Source organism: Amblyomma americanum, chromosome 10, assembly GCF_052857255.1.
Source record: "Amblyomma americanum isolate KBUSLIRL-KWMA chromosome 10, ASM5285725v1, whole genome shotgun sequence".
Classification (NCBI taxonomy): Eukaryota; Metazoa; Arthropoda; class Arachnida; order Ixodida; family Ixodidae; genus Amblyomma; species Amblyomma americanum.
Genome location: NC_135506.1, coordinates 143,595,742 through 143,612,657, shown reverse-complemented (window position 1 = coordinate 143,612,657; position 16,916 = coordinate 143,595,742). Strand labels below are relative to the sequence as shown.

Here is a 16,916-nt window from a genome sequence, read left to right as displayed (position 1 = left end):
ACGACGACCACCCAAATGCGCTATCAAGCATGGGCTGCGGTTTGCTGAGTGCCGATCTTAGGTCACCTACGATATACAGTTTATATGCAGGCATGTCTACATCGGCCAGACCGGCCAATGTTTCAATGAGAGAGCGAGCCAGCACCACCGGCCAATGTTTCAATGAGAGAGCGAGCCAGCACCAACGGTCGATGAAAAACAATGCAAGAGGGAACATTCCAGATCACTGCAAACATTGTAAAGGATGTGAACCAGTGTTGGAAAAGGCAATGTTTATCGGTGAAGGCAAGGAGCGGGTCGAAAGGGAAATAATAGAGGCTTATCATATACAGAGAGCTGGGCTTACGTGCATTAGCACGACGTCGGTCAAACTCAGCGATCAGGAACTGGGTTTTTTAAACGGGTACGTGTAGAACCTGATAATCGGCCATTGTATGGTGGTCCTATACTTTTTCCTGTAACGATGTTCTGGCTGTGATGATGTACTGGTGTATCAAAAAGATGGTGTCTTCCGTAATAAACTCAGTTGGTAGTAGGCGCTCTTTCTAACCACCCTTTACATAAGGTGTCCGTGTCCTTTGTGCCGCTTAAATTTATAACATGAACCAGCTACCCCTCCTGCAAGGTGTGCAGTAGATGGCAGTGAAGGGAGACAGTTCAGCTGCAATGGCCTTTCACACTTAAATAAGAATATGTTCTGATCTTCGGTGCATCCACCATACTGTATCGGTGCAGCCCCGCTGCGACAGAGCCCCTCAGTGTGCAAGGTGGTGGTACTGCCCAAGAACCACGAGAGTCCCGCCTCTGGGGGTCTTCAGAGCGCCTTCATCTTGCGCTGCAAGTCCTGTGCGAGGCCCGAGATCCCGGCGCTGATTTGGCGAAGCTTGGGCTCGAACATCACCACCTCCTTGTGCACCATCTCTGCAAACACAGGACAGCTATTGCAATCTAGGCCCGTATTCCAAGTTTGTGTCATAATAAAAAGCATCATAATCTGCCACAACGGGCGCACCTGATTGGTCAGAATGCCGGAAGCGGATGTGGTAGTTCGGATGCAGAGAAAAGGATCGAAGAAACCGGACGGTGATGCCAAACACATAGCGTACGCAGCAGATGCTCGACAGCCAACATGGCGATGCGCTCTGAAGTGGAGCCTCTCGCTTCGAAGTGAACTCGTCGATGTTACTGCATTTTTCGGCCCGTGAACTGGCTATAAACTGGGTACGGGACTTTCGCTTCGTCTTGTCTTGCCTATAACAAATTGGATGTTCGATAAATTCATCGTTTTTTATTTCGTTGGACGATTCGGTAGCTCCTAGGCCTAACGAGCACCGGTTTGTTGCAGAAATTGTTCTCTTCATTAAAACTGGATGGCGCCACTATAACCGAGTTATCTCGTCTGCGTATGTTGAATGGTGTAACATGAAGCAGAATGATCCGCAAAATACTTGCCTTTACTGCGCGCAAAAGTGCATTTCCTATTCTAGAGCTCTCTATTAGCTGTTGAAGCGTCCTGCATCATTACCATGTGTAATGTCTACCAGTGTGAAACCACTCACATGCACGGATGGGCGCTGCTACACCGAAGCGTTTAACATGCCAGAGGTGGTTTTTTGGTGTCCCTTACGGTTCTCGATAGCTGCGGTGGTGTGGCTCTGCATCATTGAGCTCGCGAGTTAGCTTGCAAGTTAGTTTTAAGGCATCAATAGGCATGCGTGCGCTTCTTACCATGGCAAACCTATGAAAACTTCATCTGCGAAGGCTCCCAATGCATATATCTAGAGAAACACAGTAAGAAGACTTCGTTAGCTCATCCCTTTTATTTATTTGCAGTGCTTGCATAAAATGAATGAAGAAACGTAATTTACCCTCTGCACAACCGTCCGACCACTGCACCAATTTACATTCAGCGATGTTGCAGACGGCAAGTCGTCACAACGTCTTGGTTCAGCCCGGCATGAAGCGCGCATTGTGCAGCGAGTGAGTGCATGCCACAAATTTTCCTCCCCGTTCCCTTTTCCTCAAGATAAATGTAAAACGCCATGTTGTGCGAACAAGCTAGCTGCCTTTTATTTACCATCGGCAATCAACGGCTGTAGAGGCCGCCTTCTGTAACTGAAAAGCCACGCATGGCTGCATACAATCTTTTCTTCTTTAAGTGTACCTCCGGCCTTTACGGTGCAGAAAAGAGTGCCTGAACTATATCGTTTGTATTTGCTGAAGTAAATTGGGTAGATAAAGCAGCTTTGATATTACTCCTTTAAAGTGGAATCCAATGCGCAACCAAACTTGTGGCTGAATGTTTCTTCTGTCGCATTGGTCGCATTCTTTTTCTCGGCTAAGAGCAAAAGCGCCGCTGGACATTTCGCTGTGGCAACCGTAATGCAGTGACATCCTGCCGCCGCTCACAGTCGCAACCGAACCGACATCTGCTTCCGGTTTTTGACCAATCAGGTGTGGCCGCTGCAGCAGATTATGACGCTTTATATTATGACACAAACCCGGCATACAGCCCCTAATTAGCTTCAGTCATATCTAATGTGCTCACTTCCATTTCTGGTCAAGCAATTTAGTAACCTAAGGAACAGATACGATAATTTCTCAGTAATCAATCGCCGCAGTGGCTCAGCGGTTAAGGCGCTCGGCTGCTGACCCGAAAGACACGGGTTCGATCTCGGCTGCGACGATCGAATTTCGATGGACGCGAAATTCTAGAGGCACGTGTACTGTGCGATGTCACTGCACGCTAAAAAACCCCATTAAAACATTAAGTTAGGTTAGTTGGTAACGGCTTAAAGGAATCATATTCTTAGCGGTAAGAAACAGACACAACACCAAGCTACACACACACAGGACACCCGCTAGACTTCAACTGTCTTTACTGGACACTTGTACGACATAAATATGTATCACTGAGCACACGCAGGTGCCTCGTCATCCGCATCAGGTCTAACTACGCCCTCCCCTCTCCTGCAAGGCATACGGTTGCGCAGATAAACAATCTCTTTTTCTGCCAACGCCAGGGAGGGAGTGCTTACACACATGTCGCCCGCTTCTTGAATACGAAAGGCTTCGATAATTTCCCTTTCTTTTTTGTCGGCTCCCACATGCATCACAGACGTAGCGTCATATACTGGGATACAGCCTTTACAACTTCTGCAATGCTTCACCAATTCAGCTCGTCACAGGCCGGTGGAGCTGAATTGGTGAAGCATTGCAGAAGTTGTAAAGGCTGTATCCCAGTATATGACGCTACGTCTGTGATGCATGTGGGAGCCGACAAAAAAGAAAGGGAAATTATCGAAGCCTTTCGTATTCAAGAAGCGGGCGACATGTGTGTAAGCACTCTCTCCCTGGCGTTGGCGGAAAAAGAGATTGTTTATCTGCGCAACCGTATGCCTTGCAGGAGAGGGGAGGGCGTAGTTAGACCTGATGCGGATGACGAGGCACCTGCGTGTGCTCAGTGATACATATTTATGTCGTACAAGTGTCCAGTAAAGACAGTTGAAGTCTAGCGGGTGTCCTGTGTGTGTGTAGCTTGGTGTTGTGTCTGTTTCTTACCGCTAAGAATATGATTCCTTTAAAAAACCCCAGGTGGTCGAAATTTCCGGAGCCCTTCACTATGGCGTCCCTCATAGCCTGAGCCGCTTTGGGACGTTAAACCCCCATAAACCATAAACCAATTTCTCAGTAATCAGCTTCGAAATAACTCAATTTAAAACGCACCACTGCTCTTTCTTTCGGCGAAGGTTTGGCCTTCGTGCCGGAAAAGTGAGGCAGACGCCCACTTCAAATGCCAGCTCTAGTAACAAGAATGTTAAAAAGCTTGGGGACTTCTTAACCGCACTGTCGAAGAAAACGTGCATTTCGAAGTAAGCCCGCCCCTAAATATTCCAAAGGGCCCCAAAATTTCGGAGGTAGGCTCACCCCAGAAAATAAATTAAGGTGAAATAATGGGTGGATCAGGACAGATTGGTTGAGATTAGTGGGTGGTTTTGAGCAGATTCGTTGGTGGATTATGTGGAGTGGGTGCATTAAACTGGAAGAGGGGGTCCGGTTAGTATTGTTAATCCAATAGAAGTTACTCAAACATTCTAGAAAGGCTCGGCTGGTGGCCCGCAAGTCGCGGGTTCGATCCTGGCCGCGGTAGTAACATTTCGAAGGAGGCCAAAAGCTAGAGCCCCGTGTAATGTGCGATGTGAGTGCACGTTAAGAACCGCAGGTGGTCGAAATTGTCTAGAGTCCTCCACTACGGCGACCCTCATGACCTGAGTGGCTTTGATACGTTAAGGACCACAAGTGCACACTGTGGAAGAGCGCTCAGTCGCACCACTCTAACCAGTGTAGCCAGGTAGGGGCACATCCTCCACAAGTGCATAAGTTTCCTCAAGTGCCAGGACATAATAAACACATTGGAGGAGGTGCCAGGCAAGCTCAGCTTGTCGGCGGCGCAGAGAGTTACAGTTCCACTGTAATATGCGCGACCGACGACAGGAAGTTGAGCTAGCCATGCGGGGCGGCAAGAGCTGCTGCACGCAATTTGCTTGCGGGTGAAGTGGCAGGGAGTTCGTTCATGAACGCCTGCACAGCAGCAGTGCGGACTGCGATGACAGTGTCCCGCTCATCAGCAGGTGGTGACAAGGCGGCTGTAGCGCGCGATAGGTCTGGTACCCACATCACGAAAAGCACGGCCCACGGGCTGAGCGACGGCATTGGAACCTGCGCTATGTGTGGTGGCGCTTGGGGCGGATCTTTCTGCGAGAGCGTCAGCAAATGAAACACCTTGCTCGACAAGTGCAGAAGGCCTATTTTGGGTATGCACAGCAGGTGCAGTGCTTTGTGAATGTGCGGCGGGGCCTTGTTGGCGGCACGTCGAGCGTCACGGCAGGACATGGGCTGGCGAGAGCGTGCAAGGAGCACAGCTACTTTTTGCTCCTGTTGCCATCGTGGGCAGCGCGGCTCAGTTGATGCATGTTTGCTCGGCATCGCATTCCTGCATGGGGTGTGATGCTCCGCACCGAAGACAGCGAGATGGAGCCTGGCAGATCGATGTTACGTGACTAAGGGAGCCACAGTTGAGACACTGAACAGGTCGCTGAAGGCGCGGACGAACAGTTTGCCCAAGTTTAAGCAGTGCAACTTCTTCTGGCGGCTTGACACCTACGAAGCGGATAAGATTTTTGCTGCTGCGCTTGCAGTCGAGCACGGGGGTCCGGCTGTCAATGTTGTCTGCGATTTCCTGAATAGGAATGCTGGTGTCCACAGAGTAAACTACTCCAGCACAACTGTTGGTGTTGGCTAGTGATGCCGCAAATGCTTTCTACATCAAGGAGGGGCTGGAGACCAGTTGAAGCGCGGACAACGACAGCTACAACGTTCCTGCGGTGGTTTACGCGGACTTTTTGCACTGCGGAGTTCTTAAAAGGGCCATGACAGCCTATTTTCGCGCATACCCTGTTTATTGCATTTAATTCTCAACTTGTTAAATTAAAATTCCCTCAAGTTTCAGTTTATTCCGTGGGGTAAATATTTTTAAAACGAATTTTTTCCGTTTCTTCTACGAACTGCTTGCTGGTCTGGCAACCTCTGATCGCTGACGTCAGAGGGGTATACCCGCCCCGCGTCGTCTGCAACCCGCTGTTGAGGTGCTTGCATGCACACCGTAGACGGCGGTCGCACGAAAAGTTTTTTTTAGCTTATTGAAATAGAATGCATTTTCAGTGTTTTCTTTTCGGAAGCCGTCAGCTTAGCATGCAACCTGGGTGGTCCTTAAGAAAGTGAACTTGCTCGTGGCACCCCTTTTCTGATTGTTGAGGAAGCAGAAATCGATGGACCCCTGCTTTAATATTTACACACAAGACCGTCTCGGTGGCAGCTGCACTAGAGCTGGGGCCCTTGTTCTTTTTGGGCACAGAGAAACAAGCCGCTGACACAAGAGGCGGGTTGTATGAGCGCGCTGCAGCAGGCTCTGCTTGCATTTGCGCCTCGCTAGCAGACGACGTGGTTCTAGGATGGGCTTGCTCAAAGGGGCGAAAGACGAGTCTCCATTCTGCCTGCTATCCTTTATTTCCGCTGCACCAGCTCAGGTGCTCCAGTATTGATGGCAGCAAAAACCTTTTCCTTCCTTTTTATTATTATTTTTATGAAACCATTTTCTACTAGCAAGGTGAAAAGTTGGGTTGGTTGGTGCATGGTCCTGTGGCAGGAACAGCACAGCACGAGACAAAGAAGGGACAGGCGGAGCACGACGACCGCCTTCCAAGAACACTTACATTACTTGATGGATTTGAAGAAAGTTAACGCTTGGCATATTTGTAGATTTTTCGAAGGCCTTCGACAGGATTAATCATGCTGCTTCATTATGCAAATTAGCACATTATGGATTTCTTGGAATACCTCTAGAATTACTAAAATCATATCTAGAACAAAGAAAACAGTGCGTCGCTATTGCAGGTGAATATTCATCTTTGCTTCCTGTGAAGGCAGGAGTTCTAAAATAGAGCTTGCGAAACAGGTTAAAACACTAGGAGTCATTTTTAGTGAAAATTTAACTTGGGATGCTCATGTTGACCTTGTAGCTAAAAAGTTGGCGAGTGCATGTGGAATATGATTTGTAGATTGCGACAGGTGATTCTGCCGAAACTCAAGCTTCTTCTATATACTAATGCCTTATTCCTCCCGCGTATAAACTACTGAACCCTTGTTTGCGGGACAAGATCTCGAACAAATATTCACAAATTACTTTTAATACAGAAAAAAGCCATGTGCTATATTGCAAATGCCCCATACGATTCCCATACGCGTGATTTGTTTCAATCACTTAATTTCCTTACTGTCAGGCATGCATACATATTTAACCTGTTCTTAATATACAAGAGCCGCTTCAAACACAAAAATCAGCATTTTCTTCGAATGAGCCGCCTAAAAAAATCCTTGCAGCTGCCGTGCAGCGTAAGGCAAAGAGAAATATGGGATTTGCCATTTTCCCGAACCAATAATGGATTTAACAGGTTGCAATATCGTCTACCATTCCTGCTAAATAGCCTTGAAAAGAGACATGTAGACCCGAGCACCATGACTAGAAAACCATGGAAAGAGTTTTTAATGACGAACAACGGTCTCCAAATTAAAAGAAAAAGTAAAAATTTTGTAATGTAAATGTTTTCTCTTGTTTTGCAGCATACTTGTTTTTGCACTAGGTTTGTATGATTCTTTTATATGTCTGGACGTCCTGAGTGAGAATGGTCTAAATTGGACCAGAAATGCATGTTCTTTTCTTTCCCTTTTGCTGCAAATGTTTTCAAACATGTTGGCCTGTACGTGGGATGTCATTGTACGCAAATACATTTGTCTTGCTTTTGTCTGTGAGATGCAATACATATATGCAAACAATACGTATTTGCCGTGAGTGTAAAACCTTCACGCTGCCAATCAAACAGGGGCAAGGGCCTCGTCAAGCTGCTTCTACAAGCTTTTTTGCTCTTATCCCAGCATTCCTTTTGTAATACGCGGAAGAATGCTGAATAAAAATTTGATTTGATTTTATTTGATTTGACATATGTGGTACAGAGGGAGATAGATTACGTTTCAAGTTTAGTAAGGAAAAATCTGCAGTAATGATATTTAATGAGGGCGACGAGCATAGAATACAGGAGTTCACGCTAGAAGTAGTTGATGAGTACAAATACCTTGGGGTGTGGATCAATAACGGTGCTGAGTCTCTGACAGAGCATGAAAAATATGTATTGAATAAGGCTAGTAGGAATGCAGCTGTCATGAATAGGGCACAGTGGAATTACAATACGTATGAAGTGGTAAGAGGGATCTGGAAAGGGGTGATGGTTCTTAGCCTGACTTTTGGTAATGTGGTCCTGTGCATGAGACCAGATGTTCAAGCAAGGTTAGAAATCAAACAACGTGGCGTAGGGAGGCTAGCTTTGAGAGCACATGGCAATACACCAAATCATGGGGTACAGGGCGATATGGGATGCGCGTCGTTCGAGAGCAGAGAGGCTAGCAGTAAGATAGCATTTGAGGAGCGATTGAGAAAAATGGGTGCAATACAGTGGGCTAGGAAAGATTTCAGATACCTGTACATAAGAAATGTTGACACGAAATGGAGAAAGCAAACTAGAAAATTGACAAGCAAATCAGCAATTATCAGTTAAGATTAGAGAAACAGCCCTGTGGAAAATACGGATGCTGAAAAAATCAGCACTGGGAACATACAGGATCTTTAAGCAGGAAATTGCCAAAGAGCATATCTATGATAATTGTAGGGGAAGCACTTTGTTATTTGAGCCCAGGACTTGAGTTCTGCGGACTAAGACGTATAGAGTCAGGTACGACGAGATAGACACGTTGTGCGTTGCGTGCGGAGAGGAGGAGGAAACGGCTGAACACTTGATACTTTTTTGTAAAGGGTTTCACCCTACAGTGGAAAGCAGCGGGGCTGATTTATCCAAGGCATTGGGGATTAAGGACAGTGAAGGGAAAGTAGATTTTAAGCAGGTAGAAGTAACCAAGCGGTTAACTGATTGGTGGCTAAAATCAAGACAAGAGTAAAATTTCATAAGTCACGGCTAGGTGGCTTGAGCCACCACCCAATTTAAAGGGTTCAGCATCCGTCTGTCCGTCCATACATCCATTGTACTCATTATCCGTGAAAGTGTCTTGTCGCAACATGTACTTCTTGCAAGAGGTGCTTCCCGTAAGGAAAACAAAATGAAAAACAAAGCGATGAAGAATACAATACAGTCAATTTGTTTCACAATTCAATGAGTGTCTGTAAATAAAAAATATTCTAAAGGCTTTCTGTGTGAGGAGTTTTTAGGTCAATGTTACTGAGACAAAGATCATATAGTAGACGTGGTAATATGTTTTCAAGTGTCCGGCAGCCATATGTTGTTCTGTATGTTTTAATATGCCACTGATCGACGTTTCTTGTGTTGTGTACTCTATAGCTTATTTCAATGTTGGACAGTTCATGAAGGAAGGACGTGTGATTAATAATTTCGCACTTCAAAGTGTGGCTTATGCGAAAGGTGTACAATTTAGTTACCGGAAGTATTTTATATTTAGAAAAAAGTTCTTGCGTATGGAATGTTCTAGGAACATTTTCAATTATTCTCAGAAAATGTTTCTGTATTACAAGTAGCTTACTGATGTTTTCTTGCGACATTTTTCCCCACAATAAATTACTGTAATTGAGGCGAGAACTAAAGAGTGAATGATATACGGCCAGCAATGCTCTTGTTGGCAGTAGTTGGCGATATCTGCAAATTAAACCAATAATTTGCGACAGTTCACGGGCAATAAAATAAATATGGTCATCCCAAGTCATTTTTTTATTGAATACAATGCCCAATGTTTCATATGTAGGTGCTGTATCTAAATGAGCATTATTGAAGCAAATGTCTTTTACAAGTGTAACTTTTGCTCTAAAATTTACTGCGTTTGTTTTTGCGACATTTACCTGCAAACAATTTTTTAGTGTTCAGCCATATAAATTAGAGAGGGCAGAATTCACTGTATCTACTAAAGTATCTGCTTGAGTTCCTGAAAAAAATATACTCGTATTGTCAGCATATATTATGTATTTCGCAGGGGCGATGTGCACAGTATCAATTATAAAAATATTAACAAGAAAAGGACCCAGTATGCTTCCTTGAGGAACACCGCGATGAAGTGATTCCATTTCCGATATATACACATTATTACTGACAGCTTGTCTTCGATTACTCAAGTAAGACTGTACAAGAAATCCTGCGTGACCTCAGAAACCATAGCGATCAAGTTTGCTCGTCTTTGTTTGTCTCGCTTGTCCTCGTTTTTCCGTGCCAACTTCTTCAGGTTGCGGATTAGTAATGCATGATTCAACAAATCAAAGGCTTTTATAAAATATATGAAAATGCCGATGGCCATTTTATTTTGATCAAGGTGTTTTAATATGCACTCTTTGAGCTAGTAATGCGTGCTCTGTAGAACGGTGCTTACGAAATTCATACTGTGAGTCAGTTATTATATTTTGTTTCTCCTCGAACTTAGTCAAACGTTTGTGAATTAGCTTTTCAAGTGGTTTCGAAAATACTAGTGGCACGAAGATGGGTCTACAATTGCCAAAGTCATTTGTCTCGCCTCTTTTGTATATGACAGAGACACGTGCAATCTGCATTTTAGATGGAAAGATAGCATTAGCAATGCACAAATTAAAAATATGTGTGAGGCATGGAAGCAGGACATCAAGGACAAACTTAATAGGTTTTAATTGCATCCCGTCAATGACTATACTTGTGGTATTGTTAAGTTCCTGGAAAACATGCTGTACTTCAAGTTTTTCAACAGCATCGAGAAATATTTGTTTCATTGCTCAAAGGGATGTAGCGAAGGTTGTTATGCATGTATGGCGGGATTGAAAGATTAAAGAAATGCTGGTTGAATTTGTTTACTAATTGTCCCAAAATCTAGACCTCATTTTGCCTGATAACATTAATCTCATTGCATGTATTACTAAAAGAGAAAAGATTGCTTAATTTTTTCCACATTACCTCCGTCCTACCTCCAGCAGAACCAAACTGGTTAGCGTAGTGTTTTTTGCTCGCTCAAGTTCTTTGTTCATGCGGTTTCGGTATATTTTGAAAGTCTTCAGTTCACTGATTACTTTTGATTTGATAAATTTGTGATAGAGTTCATCCTTCTTATCAATTTTATATATCAGGTCAGGCGTGATCCATTGTTTACAGGTGCGATGACTGCACTTTGTCGTTCTTACAGGAAAGCTTTCTTGGTAAACACTCTTGACGATGTCTAAAAAATGTTTGTACGCTTTGTTCGGGTCAGTGTCATGAAGCACACTAGTCCAATCGACATTTATCAACGTGCCTCTGAATTTAAGGAGGTTGTCTTTGGTGTAAACCTGAAAACACTGCTATGAATTCTAGAACTTACTTTTTCTGTGTTTATACAGAGGAATATGGGCAAGTGGTCACTGACATCAGAAATAAAAATCCCAGCTTTGAGACTGTCAGTTTCAAAATTTGCGATGAACACATCTAGTAATGACGAGCAGGAAGGTGTAATTCGCGTTGGTGAATTAATTACATTGGAAAGTCCGTTTACTTTTAACAAAAGGTCTAGATTTTAGTATGACTATCTGGCACTATCTGGCCGTTTCCTGAATTCCATGAAATTATAAGTTTGCTTGCCAGTGTCGCCATTCCAGTTCGTCGATCTGGCTTTCAAGTGATTCAACACTTTTCTCTTAAGCCTCAAGCTCGTCCATTCTAATCCTGATTTCTTTTATTTCTCGTTCATTTTGTCCAGCCCGCTGAAGCAAGTCAGACATCTGATCAGGCATGACCTGCATAACATCCTCAATGCCATTGACCGTTTCTTTCAATGGCATTAAGTTTTTGATTGAATGCTTTGAGAATGAGCAATATATCCTGTCGTTCTTCGCTGTTGGTTTCAGCTTTCTCAGTTCGTTGTGCGCGACCTTTCGATCCCCTACACTGCTGACACCTGCAAGCTTTGCGATATACGTCGCCTTTTGATTTCAGAGCAGCCTCACACACTCCGGCGCATTTACCCATGAACTGTGCAAAGCACGCCATCATTTGATTCTGACACACTATCTTTACATTCAGAGCACACAGAAGTTCCAGACATTGCGATGGTTTTGGCAGCAGCAGCAATATAACAAAATTAGATTTGGTTCATGTGATAAGCCGAGCCGGGAACATTTCCCGGCCATGAGTGAAAGACAACACGCCAGTCGAGGGCATACCACGCACTGACTAGCCCAGTCATGCGTGCCTTTTTATTGACCGATGCGGTGGTGCCCTCTAGTAATCAATAACATCACATCCCTCCCACCCTAAGTTAATAAAAAAAACCAAACAATTATAAGGTGATTCAGTGTAACAATGGCAGCACTTGAATTATGGGGAGTAGTGCTGTACATGTCGATGAACCCTGGCGCCCCATCGGGGAGACGTGGTGACAGGTGTTTGATGAGGGGATGCTGTACCCTCTGCAGCCCTTGGCTGCCGTGGTTCCTCAGTTGATACCCCTGGACAGGAGATTTCAGAACTCTGATCTCTGGATATGTCAGAACTGGGCCCAGGAACGTCAGGGTCCGTAACCATGCTGGACAGTGGGCTATGCTCAACCTGAGGTGGCGGGTTTGCCTGCCGGAGATGATCATGATGGCGCGTACAACGTCGTCAGTCTGCCAGTTGAAGGTCTGATGAAAATGCTCCCTGGGCTGTGACTACAGCCGGCACCCATGCAGGCCCTGGCCGAAAGTTTTTGGCGAATACCTGAACCCCAGGCAGTCCCTGAATCCGAGGTTTCATTCGCTAGTTGCATCTGATCTTCTGCTTGAGCTGTTTTGGCTGTATGGTGGCCCTTAGATCCAGTCGAAGCAGGTCCATTGCCATCTTTATTGTTCGTCCCAGCAGTAGCTCTGCGGGACTGCATCCCGTGACTTTATGTGGTGTCGATCGATAAGTCAGCAAAAAGGTCCCCAGGACCAGCCTTCTGCAACTTCCACTTTACGGTCTGAACGGCACGTTCTGCAGCGCCATTAGACGCTGGATGGTACGGCGGTACCAACATCCGTCTCACCCCATTCTTCTTCAAGAATGTTGCATACAGGTCACTAATAAATGCTGGACCATAGTCGGACACCACAATGTCGGGTAACCCCTGGTTCGCGAACATGACTCTCAAGCACGCAATGGTGGCTTCTGCAGATGGCGAAAAAACTGGGAACACCTCAATCCATTTAGAAAATGCATCCACTGCAATGAAAAAATAAGTGTTCCGGTATGGCCCAGCATCGTCCTCGTGAAGTCTTGAACAGGCTCTGTCCGGAAACGGCTAGGGCATGACGGATATTGGCCGTGATGCTCGCTGCTGCTCCTGGCACGTTGGGCACCCCTGGACGGCAGTAACGATATCGTCATCCATTGCAGGACACCATACATGGCTTCGCGCTACAGCTTTCATCTTGGATATCCCTGGATGGCCCTCATGAAAAGCCTCAAGACGTCGCCTTGGAGTGGCGCAGGGACCAACACACGGTTCCCCAGGAGCACACACTTCGTCTGCACACTCATCTCGGAGAACCGTGTTTCATACGGTTTCCCCTCAGGCCCCATGTCCAGCTGGCAGCCAGTCCACAAGGTTTCCCTCACTCGCGAAACCACTGGATCTCGGGCAGTGGCGTCAGCAACAGCAGCTGACGACAGCGTGCACGGGCATACTCCCGCCAGCATGAAGACGTCAGCAGGGCAGTCCATGGAAAACACTGTTGTGGGGAGTGGCAGGCAACTCAGTCCGTCCGCATGTGCTATGCGCCTACCAGACCGGTAGCTTAGTGTATATCGGTACCCAGACAAAAGCACAGGCCATCGTAGCACCCTGCTTCCTAACGCTTCCTTGTCGAACTGGCTGTAGTTCTTTTCTGCAGCCGCCAGACTTCGAGACGCAAAAGCAATGGGACGCTCTTCCCCCGACGTCTTACGCTATGCCAAGACTGCCCCCAGCCCGTAAGGTGAGGCATCTGTGATCAGGACAGTCAGCCTTGCAGAGTCAAAATGTGCTAAAACTCTAGCGGACGTAAGCAGCTCTTTGCTTTTCCGGAAAGCTTGCTCCTCTTCAGACTTCCAGCACCACCGGGCAGGCCCCTGACCCCAACAAGTGGTTTCAGGGGGCGCAACACACTAGACAGGTTTGGTATGAACCGTCTATAAAAGTTGATCAAGCCCAAGTAGCTCTGTAGCTCCTTCACATTCCAAGGCACTGGTGCTGCCAGCACAGCTTCGGTCTTGGTTGGGTTCGGTTGAAGACCGGCTGCACTGATGACGTGCCCTAGATACTCCACCTTAGGTACCAGGAACTCGCATTTAGAAAGCTTCAGCCGCAGCCCGGCTCTCCTCAGTCGCTCCATGACTCGGCACACATTAGCCCAATGGTCGATGTCGTTGGCGCCGGTCACCAGTATATCCTCAAAGTATACTGTGACATGGTCAAGATTGTGCAGAAGGTTCTCCATCTCACGTTGAAATAAAGCCGGGGCTGATGACACTCCAAACGGAAGTCGAGTGAACTGGTACAAGCCCTTCGGGGTGTTCATGGTGACAAATTTTTGAGAGTCTTCGAGCAGCTTAACCTGCTGGTATGCATCTCTCAGGTCGAGCTTTGTAAACTTAGCGCCCCCCGTTAGCTCCTTGATGCAAAGAACTGGGTACGACTCCAGCCCCTTTACCGGGTTAACTGTCATCTTGAAGTCGCCGCACAGGCGAACGCGGCCATACTACGGGAACGATGGGCGCAGCCCATTCGGACGTCTTTACAGGGCGGATGACTTCCTCACGCTCCATCCTCTGCAACTCCTCGGCTACTCTGTCTCGTAGCACGAACGGAACGACCCGCGGTTTAAAAAATCTTGGCTTAGCACCCTCTTCCACGGTAAGTTGGGCAGTCACGCCATCAAGGGTGTCCAGTCCCTCCGATAATACCTCATGGAATTGACTCACCACTTCTTCCACGGACATAACCGCATTGAGTGTTTCTGGCTTGCCGATTCTGAGCTGAAATTTATTTCATCTAACCTCTTCCGAACAGAGTTGGGCACGGGCCGTTCACAACGAACAAAGGCAGCGCACATTCGCTCTCACCGAGCTTCACGGTTGCCACGAACTTACTTACCGCCGGCTTCGTGTCGCCGAAAAATCCTCCAAGCTGTACCTCCGATGTCTCCAGTCTCGCCGAGAGAAACAGGTGCGTAAACTTCCTCTCGCTGATAGTTGGCACACTGGCGCCGGTGTCAAGCTCCATGTCCAACATCACCCCATTGATGGAAACTTCAACACGCAGTGGCTCTGGCCCGGCTGCTTGAAGCGTCCATAGGTCGTACACTCCCTCCTTCTCCGGCCTGTATTCCGTCGCCGCAGCTCGTCGTCCACGTTGTGGACAGGTATCGGTTCATTCCGGAACCTCGCTTTTGCAGTCTGTGATGTGCTTGACCCGCATCCTCTGGCCAGATGACCTCTCTGCTCGCACTTGAGCAAACGCTGCTCATGTGACAGCATTGGGGTGCCCGATGATGCCCCCACACCGCGGAAACAATACCCACTTGCCTGCTGCTTGGTTTCACAACATTCGCAGACTCCTCGGATTGTACTGGCGTCGTTTGAGGTAGCTAGTACATAATGCGCGGGAATCTCTGTGCAGCCTCCATGGTAATGACGGTATTCTTTGCGGTCTCAAGCTCCAAATCAGTCGTTTCTAGCAGCCGAGTCTGCATTGTGACATCGTTGATGCCACTTACGATTGGTACCGCAGCACCCGTTCTCGAAATGATGTGAACTTCAGTCATTGGCAAGATTCTATAGCGATGCGATGAAGTCGCTAACTGACTCTCCGTCCCGCCGGTGTCGAGAAAGAAACCTGAAACTGGCCACAACCTCCGATACCTTTGGCGAGTAGTGCTTGTTCAGAGCGTCGAAAATTGCAGCCAAGGTGGTGTCAGCAGGTTTCATAGGAGCTAGCAGGCTCCGCAGCAACGAGTACGTTTCTGATCCACAGCACATCAGAAACACAGCAGTCTTTTTCGCTTTAGTGATGTCGTTCGCTGCGCAGTACAGTTCCACCCGTTCATGATACTCGATCCAATGCAACGTACCCGCGTCGAATGTTCCACCCTTCTCGACAACAGACATGGCCTATACAGGGGGGCGGACAACGCAGACGTGATCGTGGTTTATCGCTCGTCGCCAGTTGTGATAAGCCGAGCTGGGAACATTTCCCGGTCACGAGTGAAAGACAACACGCCAGTCGACGGCCTACCACGCACTGACTAGCCCAGTCATGTGTGCCTTTTTATTGACCGACGCGGCAGTGCCCTCCAGTGATCAATAACGTCACAGTTCATGATGACAAAAGGCCACCAACCTGCAATAGTACAGACGACAGTTAAGCAGTGCGTTTCCGAAGACCACCGCTGATGACTCTGTTACCGTGATTGCAGTGTTGAGCTGAGTTTCCTCCCCATTCTCTCCTGGTGAAGGGAGGCAATTGGAGTTAATTCAGCTCTGAAGCCATGTCTGGGGCAGTGGCTGGCTGGTGAGAGAGGACAGAACTTTGTTGTCCAGCGTCAATGAGGAACGTGGTCAGAACGCTGGGGCCTGCTGCCTCTGCGGTTCCAGGCACGGAGCCAGGCACGGAGCGCTGCTCGGGCTGCTTCTGTGGGAGCAGCTCGGTGGCAAGCAGGTGTGCAGGACTTTGTTAAGGTATATTCAGGGTTGTAGAGCTATAAGTTGCTGAGACTAGGCGGCGAACCTTGTCTTGAGCTTTGATAATTCGTGTAGCTTCGACGAAAAGCTTTTCAAGCATTCTCGAGCAGCCGGCACTGCCCGCGCAGTGATGGCGACCCGCAAGCCGGGCACGGTGAAGGTTCAAGGCTTCAGGCTCCATCGTCTCGTGCTAATTTTTTGCATGATCGATATGCACCAGTTGGCCCAAAAGGAAGTTTTCATGATGCATAAAAACAGCACCGGTCCTGCGGCGTACTTCGCAGATTATCATGTTGTCATTCCCCTTCCAGTCTTCACACTTCACTTTCGCCTCTCATACTTTTCGCCGTCTCTCAAACCGTACAGAACGATAACATTGGGCGCCTTTCTTTGCTGAGCCGGCCCACAGTGGAACACAACAGCCTGGCATGCTGATTTTTGCGACTGAACACAGTTCATTCGCCCAGCCCTTCGTGCACAACATAGCTAGCTTCAAACACTTCACAGCAACAGCACGAAAAGTGCTTTGCCCCAAGATGGTGAGTGCGGAGAAAGCGTACGTGTTGCCACCCTGTATGGCGGCACTGCCATCAGTGGCCCCGACTTGCTGGCTTT

The 16,916-nt window shown here is 47.3% G+C and overlaps 1 protein-coding gene across 11 annotated transcripts in view; it reads right to left on the bottom strand.

The window, feature by feature from the left end:
- Positions 1–255: 255 nt before the first annotated feature.
- The window catches only part of p38b (p38b MAP kinase), a 210,742-nt gene continuing 194,081 nt past the window's right edge, over positions 256–16,916 (bottom strand). For all 11 annotated transcript variants that reach the window (XM_077639063.1, XM_077639062.1, XM_077639064.1 and 8 more), the window contains one exon: positions 256–921. Coding sequence is in view for 5 of the 11 variants with exons in the window: in XM_077639065.1 (XP_077495191.1) it covers positions 815–921 (107 nt within the window). In the remaining 6 variants the exon portion in view is untranslated. The remainder of the gene's footprint in view (positions 922–16,916) is intronic.